Here is a 21,426-nt window from a genome sequence, read left to right on the forward strand (position 1 = left end):
AAAGTAATGGAGTCATGGAAGGCAAATGAAAGAAGACAGATAAAATAATCATATTTTCATAACAATTATGATATACTTTAAAAAAGGTAAGATGATGCTCATTTTTGGAAGATAATTGTTTTTATAGATGAGAAAACAAGCAGTTTCGGATTTACGAACACTGAAAGCTGAACTGGCACAGAAAAAAATTAATCCATCTTTACAGTCTCAATTAGGTACGTAAATTCAAAATTTTACTTGTTAAAGATGTAAATCTGTTCTTGGAAATATTCTATATAAATCATAAGATTTATTTTTTTCACTTTAATAGATTATGAAGTATTTTTGGAAATATTGATTGTAACATGTAGTAGAATGATTGCATCTATTTCTGAAGATTGCAACTCTATTACCTCTTATTCTACAATACTGTGTTTTATAATTATTTTTATTTTAAAAAATTTTAATTTATTCATTTAAAAGGCAGAGAGACAGAGATCTCCCAATTGCTGTTATTTCACAAATGCCTGCAACAACCTGGGTTGGGCCAAGCTGAAACCAGGAACCAGGGGTTCAATCTGAGTCTCTCATGTAGGTGGCAGGGGCTCAAGTATTTGATCCATTCCTTGCTGCCTCCCAGGGCGTGCATTAGCGGGAGGCTGGGATCTTGAGTAGAGTCAAGACTAGAACCCAGGTGGCCCATGGGATGCAGGCTTCCCAAGTGACAAGTGCTGCACCAAACCCCTATCCTTACTTCTTACTTTTAATCTTACAATTTAAGAAGAAATATGAACGTAAACTCTAAATTACAAAGAAAATTACATTTTAACAATTACTAATAACATTTGCATGAAAACAGATTTGTTCATTTTATCTTAATTTAAAGCAATTTGGATATGATAGAATAGGATATTAGCTTATATCCAATCAAAGAGATTAGTATCTGTGAATTTATTTATTTTAGTCATATAAAAATGCATAAAACATTTAGATATAAAATGATTATTTTAGAACTATGAGATGATTCAGTGTGTACTATGTAATTAGTTCATTTTACTGTCATAAACAATTACAAAAATAGGAAATGTAATTTTATAATAGATGTTTGAATCATCATTTTAGTTGGGGTAAAGGAAAATGCTTACAGAAGGCAAGATTTATGTAAATCTAGAGTTCAAAGATGCACATTTTAAATATTTATGTTTGCAGGAACTAACATAAGTGCAAAACAGTGTTGTCCTAAATTGCCTTGAAAAAGAGAACAGAGACTTCATCACATGTAGAAAAATTCTTCACATAAAATTAATCTTTAGAAAGGGAAGACTAATCAGTGTTTTTAGACAGTCAAAAATAAAATTCAGATATGGAAAGAGAAAATTATCTAATACATTATAGATGTCTGTAAATGAAGGGATATGAATAATTAGAAACATAATTATATTTAATAAAATGAAGCTTTACACCAAGTTATTCCTATTGTAAAAAAGTTTATAATAAAAATGTATTCATCTAAGTAATCTAGTTAGAAAACATAAGGCATCTCTTACTAAAAATGTTACTGAATTTTTTCTATCTTTTTGTGAGTACATTTAATCTGTTGAATCCCTTTCCTCCCCTTGTTCACTGTTTGGATGTTTAAATGAATCCATTCTAAGTACCTCAGAGAACATCAATACGTTCCATATAGTCAGCAAGCATAAAATTTGTTTTTATCAATTTGTTAAAGAGAGGACACTATATTCTGTTTTAAATTTAAGATCTCTAGAAAAATTAAGCACAGCCTAAACTGCTTTCCAAATGCTAGTTTAAAAAACTGTTCTAAGAAAACCTTTTCCACTTGAAATTATACATATTTTTTAAATCAGCATTGGTTTATAAATTCATATTTTAATACACATGGGGAAATTAGCATAACACTTTGAAAGGATTTTTTGCTAAAGACAGTATAATATTGAAACATAAAGCAATATTTGACAAAGTAAGCCGATTTGTGTCTTGCCTTTTAGTTCTGAATGCCAAAGATAGAAATTTGCATTTTTCAGTTCAAACAATTTTAGTCTTTATCTACATTTTTTTAGTATACTAGTAAGTAAAATATATGGCAACATAACAAAAATGAATACTTTTTTATCTCTTCAAGAAACTATATACAAATCATTTTTCTAAATCTTAATAGTTTGACACAACATGTTCATCTCTGTCTGAGTTTTGGCTTTAGGGCTTTCCACATTTCCTCAGTTTGCTGTTTGGCTACAGCATCGCCAGAGTAGTCAAGACAGTTTGCATTCCACATGCCAATACCCCGCAAGCCATAGTGTGTTACATATTCTGCCTTCAAAGAAATGCTCTGAGGGTTATCATACCACACTTGATGGAAATGGCCGGCATGATCCTGTAAAAATAAATTAAAATGTAAATTTGAAGTATTCAGAGTAAGAGGGAAAAAAACTCTCAAATCCATAAATTAGAATACTATGCAATGAAATAATGGCACTTTTTTGAACTTAACAATTTCCCACTCTATTTGTCGGTGGCTCCATATATGTTGCTTTCTAGATGCTATTGCTTAGTATTAAAGACTAAAAACTGAGTGTCCTAAAATCTGCCATTTAACGTCCTTCTCATGTCTTCACTTTTCTATCTGCTTTTTCTGGCTCAATGGTTATCAACCAAGCTTTGGAATATAGATATCTGATACTCAACAGCATCTCAAACCTTATTGAGTCAAAATCCTCCAGGTTTGATGCTATGACATTTAGAGTTCATTGATTAGATATTTTAATGTTCCATTAGGTAACTCTGTTAGGTGGCCAAAGTTAACAAGAGTCACTGCTCTAAAGCCACTGATCTAATATACATTTTTGTATTCCCTGCAGTTCCTGGAAATGTGCATAGCTAGATCAACAGATGATTTTGTTTGTGATGAATCAGTCAAATCAAAAGGTAAAAGCAACAGAGGAGGGGAATGCCTCCTTTTGTAAGTCTTACAGAATTGATCCTAAGAGCCTGTTAAGTCTGAACTCCATAAGTGACTGTACACATTCCTGATTAAGAACTGTAAATTAGATTCTAGACATGCTCATCTTCCACTCTGTACAGTGTCCTTCAGTGAAAGTGGTGCCCCTACCCTGAACACTCAGTGTCTCTTAGGGAGCATCTAAGCTACTGTATGAGTGATAAAGGAAAAATGAGGGAAACAGATCTAGTCAAAGGGCAAAGGAAAGTGCAAAGCTAAGAGGTAAAAATAGACCTATAACTAAAAATAAGTTGCTGATTTTATATACATCTGAAAAAAAGAATTAAAGGCAATTAACAGTGAATGCCAGTGATAACTTATACCAGTACTCTTCAAGAATTAGAATAATCTCCTAAAACGATTTCTTTAAAGGACAGTGGTCATTATTTAAGTATATAGACATATTCCATATAAACATATCTCATCCTTCATGTTGTGCTGTATTTTTCAACATTTCTTAGAACCAGACAAAGCAAAGCATGCTCTGTTATCACTTGTGACTCACATTTTAAAGGCAGCCAGAAAAACCTGTACCATAGTATAAAAGAGTCTTGAAGTTTTAGGGCAAAATAAAAAATGTACTCATATGCCTTTGATTTTGCTATCATTCTAGCTAATACCTTGAGTCTTTTCAAATCGTTACGAAATTCAGTGTACTCAAGAATCAAAGGGTTAAAATGGAGTACATGTAGATTGACTCAAGCATGGTTCAGGCACATATGCCTTCCAGAATATTGAGGCCAAGATGAAGCTGCTATTCCCAAAACCATGTAGAAAGGCAAAATCTATGCTAATAATTATATAGTTTGGATTTTCAAGTTCAGGAAGTTCTACACTAGGTATTCCTATCTAACTAACCTAACTAATCGGGCAAGTACATGTATATCAATTATAATTGTTCATATATTAACATGTGATCATTTTCATTTCACATCCTTTTTAATCTAACATAATCTAAAATAAATGCAAAGATTATTTGTACTTAGGGGCAGGTGTTTGGCCTAGCAACATACCCCACATTCTGTATTGGACTGCTTGGATTTAAGTACGATTCTATTCCCAACACCACCTTCCTGCTAACTGCACACCCTGCAGATAGCAAATAACAGAGTCCTTGCTACCACATAGGGGAGCTAAGTTAAACACCTCCCAGCCTCGACCAAACCAAGTGCCAGCCAGGCATTTGGGAATGATGAGATGAGAGCTCAATGGATGAGAGCTCTCTCTGCCTTTCCAATTCAAAACGAAAAGCTTATTTGTCGATTTTTGAGAAATAAAAAAATTATTATAAAAGGTGAATTATAAAAAGCATAAATTTCCTTTCTCTTTTTGGCATATTAGTTTCTGTTTATTAAATACTACCTGACTGAACTTTCTTTTCATCATTTACCGTATTTCTTCAGGGCTTTATGGTAATAATACTCTCTCTGGTCTTTTTTTGAAAGTCTTATTTATGTATTTGAAAGGCACAGTTAGAGAGACAGACGGAGATTTTCCATTTCCTGGTTTATACTCCAAATGTCCACAACAGCCACACTGAAGCTAGAACCTGGGGCTTCATCCAGGTCCTGCGTGTGGGCTCAGGGGCTCAGTGGCCGTCTTCTTTTGCTTTCCCAGGTGGTGTAGAATGGAGCGGGATGGGGAGATAGAGCAACGGGAATTTCAACCAGCTCCTATGAGATGCCAGTCTTGCAAATGGCAATTTAACCTGACAAGTTTAGTTATGTCTATTTGTTCCATCTTGAAATAAAACTGACAGAAATTCTTAATCATCAAATATTTATAAAAATAAATAAATATTTATAAAAATAAATTATGAAGACTAATAGAATTTCATAATGTAGAAAATCTTACTTTATAGTTATAAAAGGGAGCTTGCTGAACTTTATCCCATTGACTTCCAGAAATAGAATGAAGTAATTGCTTCATGATCACTCCGTAGCACACCTGGCGTCCTGCAGCATCACTGCAGGGGGCTCCCCGGAAAGGGACTTTTGCAATGGTACAAACATTCTCCTAGAAGTGCAGAAATGTTGTTCCAGATTATCAGTTCATTGAATCTTAGGCAGCAAATCAGAAATGTAATCCAAAACTTGTAGTAACAAATAGACTAGAAAACTTGACTTTATAGAATAAAAGTTAAATTGCATTATTTACTGAAATTATATCATATTCATGAGCTGCCATTGGATCAAATAATTTAAAATAAGCAAGTTTTGGTCTCAAAGCATGTTTCAGATTCTAAAGTTTATATTTTACAATGGAACAAAATAAGTTATTAAGTATCTGTTCAAGAAAAAAAAATGACAAGCAAATGACTATTCTTACCTTAGATAGATTCAGGCAGGTATAATCATAGCCATACCAGGGAACGCCCATTACAAGTTTCTTAGGGTTAATGCCCATCCTTGTGTAGTCGCTATACCCTAGTCAAGTAGGTATAGAAAGAGCATATTTATTTCTCTTCAAAACATAGCAAATAGTCTTTTCTCCGGTAGACTGAAGGATACAAACCATGCCATGGATAGGGTAATGCTGGAGCAAAACATGGCAAGTCAAAAGGATTCTTAATTATAATAGGAAAATAATGTTTAATATAGGTACTGATATTAAATGAGGTAAAATCAGTCCTATTGATCAAGTATAAGAAGTACCCATATCAAAACTTTTTTTCAATTAAATTGTTTAACTGGTTATTTCAACCTTGTCAAGTTATAGATAAGCAAATATTTTCTTCATGTGATTTCATGATAAAAATTGGGCTTAAAAGTTAGAATACCAGGTTTGGGTCTCAACTATTTACTATTTGTTATTCAACTATAAGCTCTTTTCGATAACAGAGGGTTAAAGCTAATAGAGTAAAGTGAAAACTTTAAAATACTTTGTAAACATTAAAATTCTCCAAATTAAGTGTTTTTACATGTTTCAAGTAACTTTTAAAATGGAAGGAGTGTACAAATAACTTAGACAAAATATCTGGGTATTTGAGTGTTGGAGTTAATATTGCTAATAAACAATCTGTTTTTGACTTCTTACCAGCTAATGTCTGATTAAGGGGAGCGTTGGCCGCTGCGATACATTCTGACCAGATCTGACTTTGTTCATCGTATGACATCACAAAGAGAAAGTCACAAGCATCTGCAATTCCAGTATAGTTATAACACCTTCTGTCTATGCTCTTTGGAGACCAAGCTACATCAAAGGTTACCTGTGGAAAAAACACATAGTGTTTTATATACATCCTCAAATATGCACGTAAAGTTAGACATTTTATTCTACATTCTCTTGCCTCATGCTACCCAAGGAAAAAGAACTATTTACACTATATAAATGTAGGGTTTGACGTATCAGAACTATGTTTCTTAACTGTACTCAACTGGCCAACATACATTTGGACATACAGTGACCAGGAACAGGACACTACAAAGAGGGGCTTGAAACTCAAATGTTTTCAATTAGCTGATGACTCAACTAATTGAAAGAAGCCTGTTCAGTGACAATAGGAGGTGGGAAGCAACTGGAGAGTAAATGCTTCCTAAAAGAATTAAAATACAGAAGTTAGTAAAGACAGTGTGCAGGCAAATAGGTCACCTGATGGCACAACCTGACTGGGTTTGAGTTTAAGCTTCTGATTCACAGCATTAATTGGTAGCTTTGGCCCAATCTTACATTACAGGGGTTACAGCTCACAGGTGTAATCAACTCAAAATAGTAAAGAAATCATTTAAATGATCATTTATGGTAATATTCAAATAAAATTTGAGTGATTATCTTTTACTTTGAATCAAGACTGTTATGTTTATTGCTTTAGCTAAATATTAACTAACTTTATATATGTACACAAATATTCTAAAACTTCATTAGAGATTTTCTCCGTAACTAGACAATAGATACCTACTACTTATTACAGAAGTCGATGGAACCAAAGACCAACATTGTGGTATAGTTGGCTAACTTACTGCCACCTGCAACACTGGTATCCCATGTGGGTGCCAGTTCTTGTCCTGGCAGCCTCACTTGAGTTCTAGCTCTCTGCTAATGCATCTGGGACAGCAATGAAAGCTGACCCAAGCACTTGGCCCCTAGCCCCATGTGGGAGACCCGGTTGAAGCCCCTGGCTTTGTCTGACTCACCCATGGCTGTTGGAAAGTGTAGCCACTTGGAAAGTGAACTAATAGATGTAAGCTATCTCTATCTCTCACTCTCATGCTCTCTGTTACTGCCTTTTAATTTTAAATTTTTTTAAATGTTGAGATCCTGTAGATTAAGTTTTTACACTCTGACCAATTTATCCTACCAAAACTCTTTTTAAGATTTTTCTTAATTGCTTTTCAAATTTTCTAGTAGCACTAAAAGAAATTTGGCTTTACAAGTATCAGATTTCAAACAAAATAAGTTATGAAGTAAAACTGGACTACTCCCTATATCAAAATGGGGGCTACATTATAAGATTAGAGAAAATAAATAACTCTAAGAAAGGAAATTTCAAATCCATTTTGAAAGTCCTTATTTTTTGCTTCCATGTTATGAGAGCTGTTACCTGAATTTCCTGCCAAAGTTCACCTCATATATCTTTTTTAAAAAAAGTGCATAGTGCACTAAAATAATCAAAAGTAGTGGATTTTAGCTTTGGCTGTGTTACAACCAGGCCTGTATCACTAAGTCACTTAGAGCTTCTGACTGTTTTCTCACAAAACTGAGAAAGTAAAGCTCTGCAAACTCCTTAGTCCTGTGAGCTCAAATGCAAAAACTTAAATCATCAGCTTGTCCTCAAATTTCATTTCCTCTTCTGAACTCCTTGTATTTGGTCTTTTCAATTGTTTATTCTTTTCAGGTCATGTTTAAGAATCTTTTGGCTCTTCTCTGACACTTTTCTCACGCTCCAAATGCAGTCTGACATTTTACTTTGCGTAACTTCCCACAGTTAGTTCAGCTTCCTCATTGGCAACAATTAATTAACGCAAACATTTTTCACACCTGCTGAGTGTTAGGTCTTGTCACCATCCCAATCCAAGCTGTTAATCTCTTACTGATACACTGCTTCTTATGAACCTTCCTTTCTCCTCTAGTTTTACTTACTTTTACAAAATAATATCCCTAACTAACTGCTCTGCACATGTAACCCATTACAGCAGAACAACATGCACACTCCCCTTACCCTACATACTAGATCTTCTTTCTTTATAGATTTTATTTTTAAATTTTTATTGTATAGTTAGATATACAGAGAAGAGAGACAGAGAGGAAGATCTTCCACCCGATGTTTCACTCCCCAAGTGAGCGCAATGGCCAAAGCTGAGCCAATCCAAAGCCAAGAGCCTGGAGCCTCTTCTGGGTCTCCCAAGTGGGTGCAGGGTTCCAAGGTTTTGGGCCATCCTCAACTGCTTTCCCAGGCTGCAAGCAAGGAGCTGGATGGGAAGCAGGGCTGCTGGGATTTGATCCGGTGCCCATATGGGATCCTGGTTCGAGCAAGGTGAGGACTTCGTTCACTAGGCTACCGCACCAGGCCCTACGCTAGGTCTTCTACAATGTGGCCTGCCTTTGCATCTCACTTTAATTTACTTAACATGAGCATGATACAGTAGCCCAAATCATTTTACTCACCTTTCAAACATAGAAATAGATGATTTACATGAAGGCTTTGCTCAATTTTTATCCTTACTTTTTCATTAAATCTTAATAAGGACCGATAAGTAGTTATTCCCCACAACCAATTCTAAGCTATTAGTAACACCTAGCTAGAGAATAAAGCAACAATTCAGAAACCAAAATTTGTGAGGAGGACCAGTTGTTTTGGCCTGCATGCCAGATACATGGTATTCCACCACATTGTACTCATCTGAAAAGTTGAATTCCCTATCGATAAACTTCATTACTGGCAATAAACAATACATGTCAGCCCTCACATCAGTTATTATTTTACCAACGATTCTCAAGTGCATGATGATTGGCTGTACAAAATTACCTAGAGTACTTGGAATGCAGCTCCCTAAGCTATATCCCAGACCTACTGAATCAGTCTGGGAAGATTTCAAGGCGCCTTTCCCAGCTGATACTGAGGTTCTGCTTTATAAGCACAGTCAGACCTCCATATCCATAGAACATGCATCCTGTGATTAAAAAAAAAAATTTAATTGGCTCTTTATTGTTTCAATTTGTAGTTTGTTTGGTTTCAAACCCAATTATTTTTGCTGTGAATTTTACCTTTTCATACCGCCTGTTCATTTTTTTTCTTTTATAATAAGTCCTTGAGATTCATTAATAGTTCATTTGTATGAGATATTTCAGTTCTTTGCAAGCACTGATGTTGTAAATGTCCCTTTTGACACTGCTTTTGCTACATTTCATGGGCATTGATATTTTTGTTTTTATTATCATTTCTTCAAAAAAATTTTTTCTTTTATTGATTTCTTCAGTGCAACATGGTTCATGCAGTAGCATGGTTTTCTACAAGAAGGTTTTTGATTTACTTTTTCATCAGTTTACCAATGGATTGGTCATTCTATAGCATGTGGTTTAACTTCATGTTACTGTAAATTTTCCGTTTTTCTCCCTGTTTTGGACTGTGTTTTCTGGCTCTGTGTTTAAGGGGATAGAAGTGCAGCGAAGACTGACTTGTTCAGATGTGGAGACACAGTACAGTATGCATTTCTGCATCCAGACCAAAGATGACCTTCCGGTGAAACTGTTGAATATATCCTGGCAGTAGGATGCTGGACTCTGCCATTGTCCATGCCTACAGTGACAGGAAACACTTCAACAGCAGAATGATGGACTTATGACTGTTCATGTACCCATCGAAATACTAGAGGGGAAATCAGTGGGGCAGGCGGGAACTCGGGGAGGAGGAGAGGGAAAATCTTAAAGAAAAAAAAAAAGCTGTCTATGCTGAACATGTACAAGCTGTTTTCTTGTCATTTTCCTCCAAGTAGTACAGAGCAGCAGCTATTTACATAACATTTATACTGTGTTAGAAGTAATCTGTGTAGAAGGAGGTAGATAGGTTACATGCAAATACTATGACTTTTTGAGCATCCACAGATTTTTTTATCTACAGGTTATTTTGGAGCCAATCTCCTATAGATACCAAGAGACAATCACCCATAGATAGCAAGATACGAGTCTGTGGGTGTATCCTACTTGACTCATTTGAAAAATTTCTAAAGACAAAGATCATTCGTTTATTCAATAAACAATTTTTAAATATTGTGTTAAGCATCAAAACGCTGGTCACTTGCCTTCAGAAAACTTACATTGTCTAGCCTAATAATTCCTAACCATAATCAATGTTGAAACTTCCAAAATTATGGAATTTGGGATAACCCAAGACCTCTGAATACTAGTTGCTCAGAGGCAGGTGTTGTGTTTGCTTGGGACCCCCATGTGCCAGGTCAGTGTGCGTAGGTTCAAGGTGTTTATCTACCTCCAATCAATTGTCCTGCAATTGATTGGGAAGCAGCAGGTGATGGATGAAATAATTGGGCCTTTACTACCCATGCAGGACACTATGTGAAGTTCCAGATCTTGGGTTTGGCTGGGCCTAACACTAACTGTTGTGTACATTTGGGAAATGGACCAGCAGATAAACAGTGTGCTTTTAATTTAACCAATTGAAATAAGTAAGTAAAAGTTTTTAAAAACTTGAAGGAAGCACCCCATGTATATGTGTGCCTGTGTTTCTGTGGGTGCACTTGTGCACATATTCACTCTTTTTTTTAAGACCCTTTGTTATCCTACCACCTGGTCAGGTGTGATAATCTGATCTGAAGTCACCCCATTCTTTGGTACCTACACATCTACTCACGAGATGCCTGTGCTGTGATCTGTGCCAGTCACGCTCATTATGGCAGTGGGAAAACACATTGCCTGTTGTTTCCTCTAGTTTACTGCTTTGATTCCTGTTGGGCCTTGGGTCCTCTGCAAGAAATTTAGACTTAGAGCAAAAGAGACCCTTCTGCATAATTGCTTATACTTTGTCAACAGCGGCTTGGCCTTGCGTCAGTGAAAGCTCTCCCTAATTCTTGCCGCCCCCATGGATTGTCCAATGTTTGTAACCCTGCTACAAGGCAAGTAGATGGGGAAATCCAAAGATGGTGCTTTCATGTGACTAGAGAACAGATTTAGGATCTTTAAATTCCATAAAGAACATAAAAAGCATAGAGATCATTTCTATAGGAAGTATGTGCTGACATGCTTTCCTATTCCATTACAACATGAAGATTGCATTAGTGTGTGTGCAGATGCACGTGCAGAACCACTTCCCCTTTTTCAAGTAAGCACAATTTGGTAGGGAAATTCCAAAAGCAAACTTTTACCTGTGATCCCTCAATTTCCCGATGGAAGGCGTCCGTGGTTTCCCTGACTAGAGCAGTTAAGGCGTCATATTCTGGAGATGAACAAGCAACTTCTTGCTCTATGTCTATATTAATTCCATCCATATACTGTGTCTTAGCCAAGTCCACTTTTTGAGCTATCCAAGCTGCTCTGAATTTTGGGTCAATTATCTCCTTTAATGACACATCTCCTATGGAAGAAGGATACATTTTTTGTAAACACATGCTTTTCAGATTAATGACATCTATTTCACAAACACATTTCCAAAGAGCTCAAACTATCTTTAAAACATTTCAGTGTTTTAGAATTCCAAGCCCTTAGTTGAAGTTTTGGAAAAAAAAATAATAAATCAAATTAATAAACCATTATTCGTTAATTTCTACAATAATCATAAATACTAAAATTCTAAAATTACAAGCAGAAATTGTGAAGTATGAGTAAAGGTTATCATGCTAATTAAACATTTTGCTACAATTAACACACTGGTTTATTATTTTTTTAAAAATCTGCATTTATAAATGAATTTGACAAGTTTTTATTAATTTAGGATTAAACAAAAGATTAAAAGGAAATATCTTGTAAAGTCATGGCTACAGCAAATGATACAGATAAACTCATCAGTCAGTTGGGTGATTAAAACATACCTTTTAGCACTACCCTGGCTCCTTTTGAATGAGCATAGCACATAAGTTCTGAGTCATATTTTCCAAAAACTGCCACAGTTGTAATCTGTGTCCAATCATAATGTTTCCAAGTTTTATGGCCAATATCAAACACAAAGACCTGCCAAGGACAATAACAATAAGCACCATCACTTCTATCAAGAACATCATGCTGATCATTCATGGTATTCACAAGTTTGGACAATGACTGTATAGAGGCAGTATGACATAGGGCTCCCAATATAATTGGTGACAGGGTAGGCAACTAGCCAGGCCTACAAAGTAGGGTAGGATAGGTCAGGAAGAAACAGTGGCAAGTGGCAAGGCCTGAAGGCTGAAAACATAGTGTGGCTGAACCCTGGAAACATCAGGGTGAAGAAACAGTAGGCAGGGGCAGCCTTGGCAGCCTGCTGAGAACTTAGTACTTTATTCTGAACAAATGGGAGAGCAGAGAAGCAATTTTAATAAGACTAGGGAAGGCGTATGTTTGATCTAGTAGTTATGCTATTGCTTAAGACTCCCACATCTGGTATCAAGCTGGAAATGAATCCTGCTTGGTGCTCTGCCTTCCTGCTAATGTATACATGGAAAACAGCAGTGATTGTGCAAGCAGCTGGATTCATCCTGGCCCGGGATCAACTGTTGTGAGCATTTGGGGAGTGATCCAATGTATGGGAGTGTTTCTTTTTCTTTTTCTTTCTCCCACCCCTGACATTCAAGTAAGTTACAGTAGATTTGTTTTAAGAGGAGAAAGGTTTCAGATGGAAAAAATTAATGTGCCTTTAAAAGGAGAAAGTCCCCATTAGCTGAAGTAGGCAATGAACTAAAGAGAGGCCCAAAGTGGAGGTAGAACAGTAAAACTGTTAGAGCATTCGAAGGAGGAGGTGGCGGTAAAACTGATTCTTAGCAGAGTAATCATATTCTAAGGCAGCTAATTTTATGTTTCTCCAGTATTTTTTTTTCTCACAGAGAATTCTAGAAACCCATCTCAATAATCATTTTATTCTTTAAAGATTTATTTGTTTCAGGAAAGTGGGTAAAACTATTATTTCCATATTGTTTCCTTCATGTTTAAAGGGGGGTATTGAGGGAGAAGGCCCACCCAATTTCCTACCCTCCCCAGGTCCCTCATGTAGGGTATGCTCTGAGGTTCTTGCTCAAGTCGTTTTGATAGTTCACCAGTTATAAACTGCTGCCAATCTTGCCACTCCAAGCACTATGAGGTCTTTGAAAAATCCACTGATTGACATAGTCCATCATAGAGTCTCCATTTGCCCCATATTTCGCTGCCAACATATAGCTGATATGGTTGATTGACCTGTTCTGTCTTTTCTCTTTTCTTGGTTAGGGTTCTGAGTCCAGCATTTCGATTGGGGAGATCTCCAAAGAATCTTTGTCTGAGGTGTTCTCAGACCAGATTCTTGAAATGTGCTAGCAAGTACAGGGCCCAGCACAGTCCATCGCCCTGATCAGCTGGTGGTTGCAATCGCTGGGTTGGTTCTGTTTTCAGCTCCAACTTCCTCTGGAACCCCCCTGTCCTGGTTTCTGTGCCCTCCCGTCGAAGTGGTAACCCAAGAGGGAGGAGTCCACTATTTCCCTACTGGCCTCTCCCACTCCCGGATTATTCACTCTCCAGGTAGTTCTGTGGTTTGACTTGACAGAACTAGCCCCCAGTGCCAGCTTCTGCCGACTGATGCTGTGGCTAAGCCCAACCAACCCTCACCCACTCTAATTTTGTTTGCACCAGTAGGAATAATCAGCCCAGCCTGGCTTTTCCCTCATCTAGTCCACATGAGGTGTACAGGTGTTGTAGCCCTGCTTAGTCTGGTCTGCCCCCATCCCAGCTAATGCATTCCAGCGGGAGTAGCTGTCCAGCAAAGGAACCACCCCTTATTGCCCTGCCGGCTCTGCCCCCTCCCAGCCTGGTTTTCACACATGCTGGTTGGGCGCTGCGGTCACATCCAGTAGAGGCAACCTCACCTTGGCATTCCGTATTTTGCACTAGTTTTTGTTGCGACCGAACCTGGCTCGACCCACACTATTCTGGTGCTTGGATTTGCCAGTGGATGACGTGGACAGATTCAGGCTGGTCTTTCCCCGATCCATGCCAGATGTATGCCAGTGGGTAACTTTCCATGGCTTGTTCTGGGCTGTTTCCTTCCATGCTACTTGCACTTACCTGCAGGGACTGTGTCCTGCCAGAGGAGTTGCCCAGGCTCCTCCATCAGAACCTCTCCTAATGCCAGATTTTGCACATACCAGGGAGTCCATGAGCCAGCCCTACTCAGTTCACCTCCTGTCCTAGCAGGAACAGTGGCTTTTCCTAACTGGCCTTCAACCCAAACTGGTCCTTGCTGTTGGATGCTTCAGCCCAGGCATGGTTTGTCCATATGCACATATGGCTCACACATGGCTCAGTAGGGGTTGAGACTTAGCCTAGTACACCGCACATCTACCCTGGTCCTCCAGGACACCAGGGGGTGATGCAGTCTGGCCCAGGCTCGGTGTATCCAATCCCAGTCCACTTTGTGCCAAGGGAGACTACAACTGCTTCCCGTTCAGAACACAGCCCCCATTCCAGGCCACGCGCCCCTTGGTGGGAACCTCACCCAGCCAGGGTTGTCCCCTTAGCTCCCCAACCGGGCCGGTTCCCAGCCATACATCACGCGCATGCCAGTGGTTGCTCTGACTCAGCTTGGCTCAACCCCTCTTCTGTCCCGGCCTCTGCCTTAGACCCTGTGGCTTACCCACTTTCCTATAGCATTTGAACATTTTACCCTAATTAACTATGTAAAGATTGTCAAAAATATAATAAAAATAATAATAAAAAAGAAATTAACACAATACATCAAATAGATTGTAGAAAATCAGATCAAATAAGGTGTCATGGATTTGTTAAGACTATCAAGATAATCAATAGATCTTGGAGTTTATAGATAAGTAAGGATATGATTGTATGACTTCCTTCAGGCCATTTAGTTGTCAGGTTGCTCTCTTGAAATTAAAGAATTAAGCTTAAAAAAAATATTTGTTTTTTATTGGTAAGGGAGGTTTACACATAGAAGGAGAGACAGAAAGATCCTCCATCCACTGGTTTACTTCCCAAACATCACAATTACCTAAGTTGAACAGATCTGAAGTCAGGAGCCAGGAGCTTCTTTTGGGTCTCCCACTCACGTGCAGGTTCCCAAGGCCTTTAGCCTTCCACTGCTTCCCTGGGCCACAAGCAGGGAGTTGGATAACAAGTGGAGCAGCCAGGACATGAATTGGTGCTCAAAAAGCATGCTGGTGCTTACAAGCAGAGGATTAGTCAATTGAGCTATCACCCCAGCCACTGATCATTTTAATTTTATCCCAATATCTCAATTCATTAACAAATATTCACTGTATTTGAATAAGGTATAAGGAAGTTACTTTGATAGGTTCTCAGATCTTAGAGGTTAACAAGAGAGGGCTAGTCCACTGGGGATTTAATTCTTGAATTTCAGCAGTATTTAGGACTGTGGGAAGTGTGGGAGGCCATGACAGCATACAAAGGAGACCTGCCAGCCAGGTGGAGCAGTAAAACTTCCCTGAGGACCACATGCTTCAATGAGATGTGAAATCTGTGGAATGAAGGATGAAGGTTACTTATGGACAAAAGTGAGCCTTCTCAACAGAAGGAACAAAAAGCCCAAAGATCTCTCATACCTCAGGAGAACTTGAGCTGAAAGCCCAGTGTGGTTAAAGCACAGAAATCTTGAAAGTCTGAGTCTGTGGAACTGGAAAAAACTAGGAGGGAAATGTGATAAGAAGGGCAGGAGTTTGTATTTCACTCCAATGAGAAACCATTAGTTTTTCAGCCAGCAGGGTACATTGCAAAGAAGAAATCACTGGGCCACTGTGAAGAGAATGGACAGGGAGAGGACACTAGCTATAAAAGGTTCATATACTCACTGGCTTTATTTTTAAAAATAACCTTTCTCAGTGTTATATACGTTTTCCAGCTAAGCAACCAATCATTGAAATAAAAATTACAGAATGCAAAATTGAATGACAAATTGTTTTTAGACTCATATTTCTATCAGCACTACACCCCTATTTTAAGTGATATTTGCCATTGTTTGTTTTTAAAAACTTCAGACAGGGGCTGGTACTATGGCATAGCAAGTGAGGCTATTGCCTGTGGTGCCAGCATTCCATATGGGCATCCATTCAAATTCCAGCTATTTCACTTCCAATCAAGCTCCTTGACAATATTTGATAAAGCAGCAGAGGATGCCCAAGTGCTTGGGTCCCTATATCCAAGTGGGAGATCTGGCAGAAGCTCTTGGCTCCTGGCTTCAGAATGACCCAGCTCCAACTGCTGCAGCCATTTGGGGAATGAACTGGAACACTGTCTCCTACTGTAATTCTCCCTTTGAGAGCCTATGAGATAACAAATTATTTAAGAGGAAAAATAAAGCCCAATTACAATAACTAATTGAAAAGAGAAGTAGGAAAAGGATAGTCCAGTTAAAAAATTATGAACATATATATAAGCATTATTCTGTTTCTTTGTGTAATTGGTTTTCAAAATGCCTACCACACTGCCTTACAAAGTACTGGCTACTACAACAAATCTGAGTGAACATTTAGACATTTTAATTGAGAGGCTGTGAAACAACTCAGGTCTTGCATTTCTACTTGGGCAAAATGCAGCACAGTGTGAACAATGAAACAAACCAAAGAGGAACCAATGAGAACCTCCAGCCAACTTCCACGTAGGGACTTTCCACCAAATCATACCCCAACAAGGAAGGTCTAGTTCACTCAAGTGAACTTCTCTGATGGTCTTATGCTGCCTGCTTGTGGATGATCTTTTGCTAAATTTCATTTATCTAAAGTCTTTAACAAGCTGTAAGGATTCCGTGCTAGGCAGGTTCTTCAGACTGTCACCACTGTTGTTCTAAGCTACACACACACACACACACACACACACACACACACACACATTTTTAACTTTTTAAAGGCAGATTTTACAGAGAAAAGGAGACATAGAGACTGTCTTCCATCTCTTGGTTCACTCCCCAAGTGGCTGCAATGGCTGGAGTTGAGCCTATTTGAAGCTAGGAGCCTGGAGCCTCTTCTGGGTTTCCCATGTGACTGCAAGGCCCAAGGCTTTGAGCCGTTCTCTACTGCTTTCCCAGGCCACAAGCAGGGAGCTGGATGGGAAGTGGAACATGGAGCAGCCAGGACATGAACAGGTGCCCATAAGGGATCCTGGTGCATGCAAGGTAAGGAAGAATTTTGCCATTAGGCAAAAATAGGGACATACATGTCCCTGCCTCAAAATTAACCTATTGAATTAAGAGCTAGGAGCTTTTGCTATCTCTCCTGAAGAAATGTTCTTTGTACCATTAGGTAGGAAGGTAGACATTAGCCTCATGTGGGAGGGACCTCTGGAGGGATGTAGCAGCCTCCAGCCGCCCAGAACACACCTTGCAAGCAGCCCAGCATTTCGCAGAGGAAGTTCACACCCAGCAAACCCTTTTTCCAGACGAGTGTGGGAGCAAGGGGGATGGATGGCAAGAAGCGGGCCCAGTTTTCTTCCAAGCTCCCGTCTAAAATGCAGGTAGCACACTCAGATCTTCCCTGTGATGCCTGGTCGGCCGATTGTGCTGCTCTCTGCTCCCAGTCCTTTGTCGAGATGTCTAGCTGGCCCAGCCAGGTGTGCTGTTTCCACTATTCTGTGCTCCCCTCAGTCTGAAGGGGCATTCTTCGATTCCAGGTGGAGAGGTGCCCATCCGTTCTGACCGATGCCCTGGTTCCCATTTCACCTCGCTCCCTGCCTCATCCATGCTGTTTATCGCCAAGACAAGAACCTCCGTTTTAGCCCCGTAAGCTTTCACCCTCCCTGACATTACTTTCCATTGCAGTGGACAAAGCTCTATATCAGCAGATGACTGCCAAACTACCTCTGAACAGATGTTCCACGAACATCTGCCAACAGCCTGGTACAATTCAACGCCTTTTTTTTTTTAAGGCGGGGGGGGGGGGGCTGTAAAGGAGCGCAGATTCTCTTCCAGGCGAGGTAAGGCGAGGAGCCTGGCTTGGGACACCGGGAATGCCGCCAGAGGGGCGGAGCAAGGCGGTGATCTGGGCCGCCTGGGGAGCCTGATCCCTGCTTTAAATATGTAAGAGGCCCTGGAGGAGGACCATGGTCGCTCGCAGCCCGAGTTTCCGAAATCGGAGTAAACCCGTGCCTGAGTGAAGACGGTTTGGGCCCCAGGACCTACTGACTTCTCCCAGGACCTCGAGAGCCAGTGCAGGGATTGGGGAAAGGCGCTGACCTCGAAGTCGGGGCGGTGGCGGATCGGGAGGCAGTGCGCGGGCTGCTGGCACGGGCAGAGGTCCCCGGCGGCCGACAGCGCCAGCAGCGGCAGCAGCAGCAGGCGCAGCAGCGGCAGCCGGGGTCCGGCTGGCGGGCGGGCGAGCAGCAGCAGGCGCGGACGTCGGAGCTGCAGCCCTGCCATGCCTGCAGATCACAGGGCGAATGAAGACTGCTCTTCCTGCCGGCGCAGGCTGGACCTGCCCTGGGCCGCTCGAGGTGGGGCGGGGCGGGGCGAGGCGGGCGTGGGAGGCGCAGGCCTCGCCCCGATCGCAGTGGGTCCGGGCAGGGGGCGGTCGGGTCGCCCGGAGTTGAGCAGGGGTCAGCGCGTCGGTTGTGGACTCCGACGGAAATCAGCTGTCCGGTGGGGGACGAACCAAGGGCTGAGCACTCTGGCTCCCCCTGGTGGTTTTGTGTGCTCATTGCGGCGTCTAACGAGATCGTGTCCTGAAAAAGGAGACCCAGGTTGGGGAGAGTTTAGCTTGTCCATTTTTGAGTTACGATGACTGATACAGCATCTAATTTCACTCCCCCCTTGCTATTGATCTGTTTATCTGAAAGATAAATCATCAATGAGGGCTCTTCCATGCAATAATTCAAATTCCAAGTGTCCCTAAGAGCCAGGACAGGACCAAGCAGAACCTTTTGGGGTGTCAGAGATATGTACTCCCTTGTGCCAGTGCTCACAGCCAAAATTAATAACAGCAGAAAAAAAGCAAATTCAGTCAAGGGAATAGATTCAGAGGAAATCCATACATCGCTGGGGTCTTCAAAATATTCATGAAAAAATGCACACACTGCATGGACTTCAGAACCATTTGCATCGCTGCCAGCTCCTTTTTTGCTTCTTGGGAAGCATTAACTGCAAGAGAGGTTTACAAATGTCCTAAAATAATGTCCTCTTGTTAGGTTATCTGATACCACTGCTTCAGCTGAGGCAGTCTGTGTCCAGATGCGCACAGTGGGGAAGGTGTGGCTGCAATGCTCCTGGGTTGCCACGTTGTCTCCAGAATTCCCACTTTGAGATGTTTCACAGATTCTTTTTTTTTTTTTAATTGTTGAAAGTATTGGTGTGTACAAGTGCCCCCTTCCCTAAGTATCCTGGGAGGGAACATGCTTCGAGAGGCTGCACATTAACACACCCAGAGACACCTAACAACCATCCAGGACAAATATTCAACAATCAGCATCAGCAACAGGTCATTAAAAACACTTAGGAATCAGTAAGAAGATAAATGTCACAAAAGAAAAAATTGTAAACAGGTGTAAAAAATTGCAAAAAGTGACTCAAAAAAGGATGGGTAGAACAAATGGGGAAAAAATCAACCTCAAAGACATACAAAGATGGGGTAGCATTTCTTTGCGTTCTATTCAGACCAATAAAAATAATGGCAAAATAAAATGTTAATAAGACTCATTGCAGCTGGATGAACTAGCATCCACATTTATTTTTGGTAAGAATATAAATTGCTATAATTTTTTTAGAAATCACTATTTCAGTTAGAAGTTCATGCTTTTTGACCTCCCTCCTCTATTTTTATCTAAATATCTATTGTCAGTTGGTGATTGCAGAAAGACAGACACGTGCTTGGAATGCTCATTCGACATTGGTTAGAATTGCAGTTTAGCAGCAAGTTCAAAGGCCATCAGTTGGTAATTTAGTCGAGAGAATTGCCTGCTAATTTTTTCCTACAATAAGCTTAAATAATTTTTGTAAAGCAATGCAATTGTTTTCTAAGAAGTAAAACACATTTACACCAAAATAAACTTTTCATTTAATTTTTCACAAACATCTTGAAGTGCCCTCATATGTGCTTGTTTTTCAAAATGCATCCATTTGTTCTTTTGATGCTCAGCATCTCAGAACAAGGTTGAAGAAGCCATGACTCTCTGTTAAGTACTTGTAACTACTGGATACAACTTTGTCTCTTTTCCTTTAGACATGAACAAAACAAAATACTCTACCTTACTTTGAACTACTTATTAAAGTACAAAATCCCCTTGGGGTCATTGTGGTGTCATAACAGGTTAAGTTGCTGCCTGTAACAGAGACATCCTAAATGGGAGGTAGTTAGTATCCTTGGCTGTTTTACTTCCAATCCAGCTCCCTGGTAATGGTCTGGGAAAAACAGTAGAAGATGGACCAAATTCTTTAACCCCTGCACCCTGGTGGCAGACCTTGGAAGACACTGCTGGCTCCTGGCTTTGGTCTGGTCCAGTGCTGGCCATTGTAGCCATCTGGAGAGTGAACCAGCAGGTAGAAGGCTTGTCTCTGCATCTTGCCCTCTCTTGAATAGCTGTTACTTTCAAATACATAAATCTTTGAGAGAAGTAAAAATAATGAAACCCTTCCAAGGATGCATACAGTGCTGTCTAGAGCTTGCAATTAGAGATGCTTGACACATTGTATTTTTAAATTTTCTGTAGTTTCTGTACAAGCAAGGGATAAAAAGTTGAAAAGAACTTGCTCTGAAATCTATAAGTAGTGTAGTTATCAGTCATCATCTAAAACGTGCAATCAGATTATGAAATGCCATTTATTTATTCAGATTTCTTCATATGGTCTGGTGTAAGCATCTCATTTCCTTTTTCTCCCTTAATCCATTCAACATCTCCATGTTTTGTGACTTAAGCCTTAAACAGAATCATCTGCAAAGCTTCTTGAACTCTAGTCCTGGGCTCCTGGGCTCACCCCCGGATTGACTGGATCTGTCCAGGCCTGGGAATGTGAATTTGAAATATGAGCCATTGGTGACTCTGATGCTGATGGATATCTATGGCATGTAACTCTCTTTTTTAAAGGGTTATTCATTATTGTCTAAGTCAGAATTACACAAGGAGAGGGACAGAGAGAGAAAGGAAGAGATCTTCCTTCCACTGGCTCACTTCCCAGATTGTTGCAAATAGCCCTGGCTGGGCAAAGCCAAAATCAGGTGCCAGGAGCTTCTACCATATCTCCCATTTGGACCATCTTCAATTGCTTTCCGGGGTGCATTAGTAGGGAGCTGGATCAGAAAAGGAGCAACCGGGACTTGAACTGGAGCCACTGTGGATACTGGCGCCACAGGCAGTGACTTGGCTTGCTA

At 39.9% G+C, this 21,426-nt stretch overlaps 2 protein-coding genes across 3 annotated transcripts in view; one reads left to right on the forward strand and one right to left on the reverse strand.

The window, feature by feature from the left end:
* SPATA1 (spermatogenesis associated 1) overlaps window positions 1-6,776 on the forward strand; it is a 57,140-nt gene extending 50,364 nt beyond the window's left edge. Inside the window, exons 13-15 of the mRNA XM_040987362.1 lie at window positions 128-215; window positions 2,856-2,922; window positions 6,035-6,776. Coding sequence (XP_040843296.1) covers window positions 128-215; window positions 2,856-2,878 — 111 coding nt within the window. The 3' untranslated portion in view covers window positions 2,879-2,922; window positions 6,035-6,776. The remainder of the gene's footprint in view (window positions 1-127; window positions 216-2,855; window positions 2,923-6,034) is intronic.
* On the reverse strand, window positions 1,068-18,559 carry CTBS (chitobiase). Of its 2 annotated transcripts, XM_040987363.1 has the most exons (7): window positions 18,303-18,555; window positions 11,974-12,112; window positions 11,311-11,519; window positions 6,032-6,203; window positions 5,324-5,421; window positions 4,850-5,011; window positions 1,068-2,371 (listed from the first exon to the last, which is right to left on the reverse strand). In XM_040987363.1, exons 1-7 carry the CDS (start codon window positions 18,483-18,485, stop codon window positions 2,171-2,173), a joined length of 1,164 nt encoding a protein of 387 aa, XP_040843297.1. In that variant the 5' UTR covers window positions 18,486-18,555; the 3' UTR covers window positions 1,068-2,170. The 2 variants fall into 2 exon arrangements, with proteins under 2 accessions (XP_040843297.1, XP_040843298.1); XM_040987364.1 differs by lacking the exon at window positions 4,850-5,011 and having other exon boundaries at window positions 18,303-18,559.
* Window positions 18,560-21,426: the final 2,867 nt, after the last annotated feature.

This window comes from Ochotona curzoniae, unplaced genomic scaffold, assembly GCF_017591425.1.
Source record: "Ochotona curzoniae isolate NIBS_2020 unplaced genomic scaffold, NIBS_Ocur_1.0 contig_4612, whole genome shotgun sequence".
NCBI lineage: Eukaryota > Metazoa > Chordata > Mammalia > Lagomorpha > Ochotonidae > Ochotona > Ochotona curzoniae.

Excerpts from the sequence above, each read along its gene's own strand:
- CTBS (XM_040987363.1), bottom strand. The coding sequence starts at position 18,485 with ATGGCAGGGCTGCAGCTCCGACGTCCGCGCCTGCTGCTGCTCGCCCGC. Across the intron at positions 11,520-11,973 it reads AGCCAGGGTAGTGCTAAAAG|GAGATGTGTCATTAAAGGAG; the intron begins GTATGTTTTAAT and ends CTTCTTCCATAG. Across the intron at positions 6,204-11,310 it reads GGGAAATTGAGGGATCACAG|GTAACCTTTGATGTAGCTTG; the intron begins GTAAAAGTTTGC and ends TTTTTTCCACAG.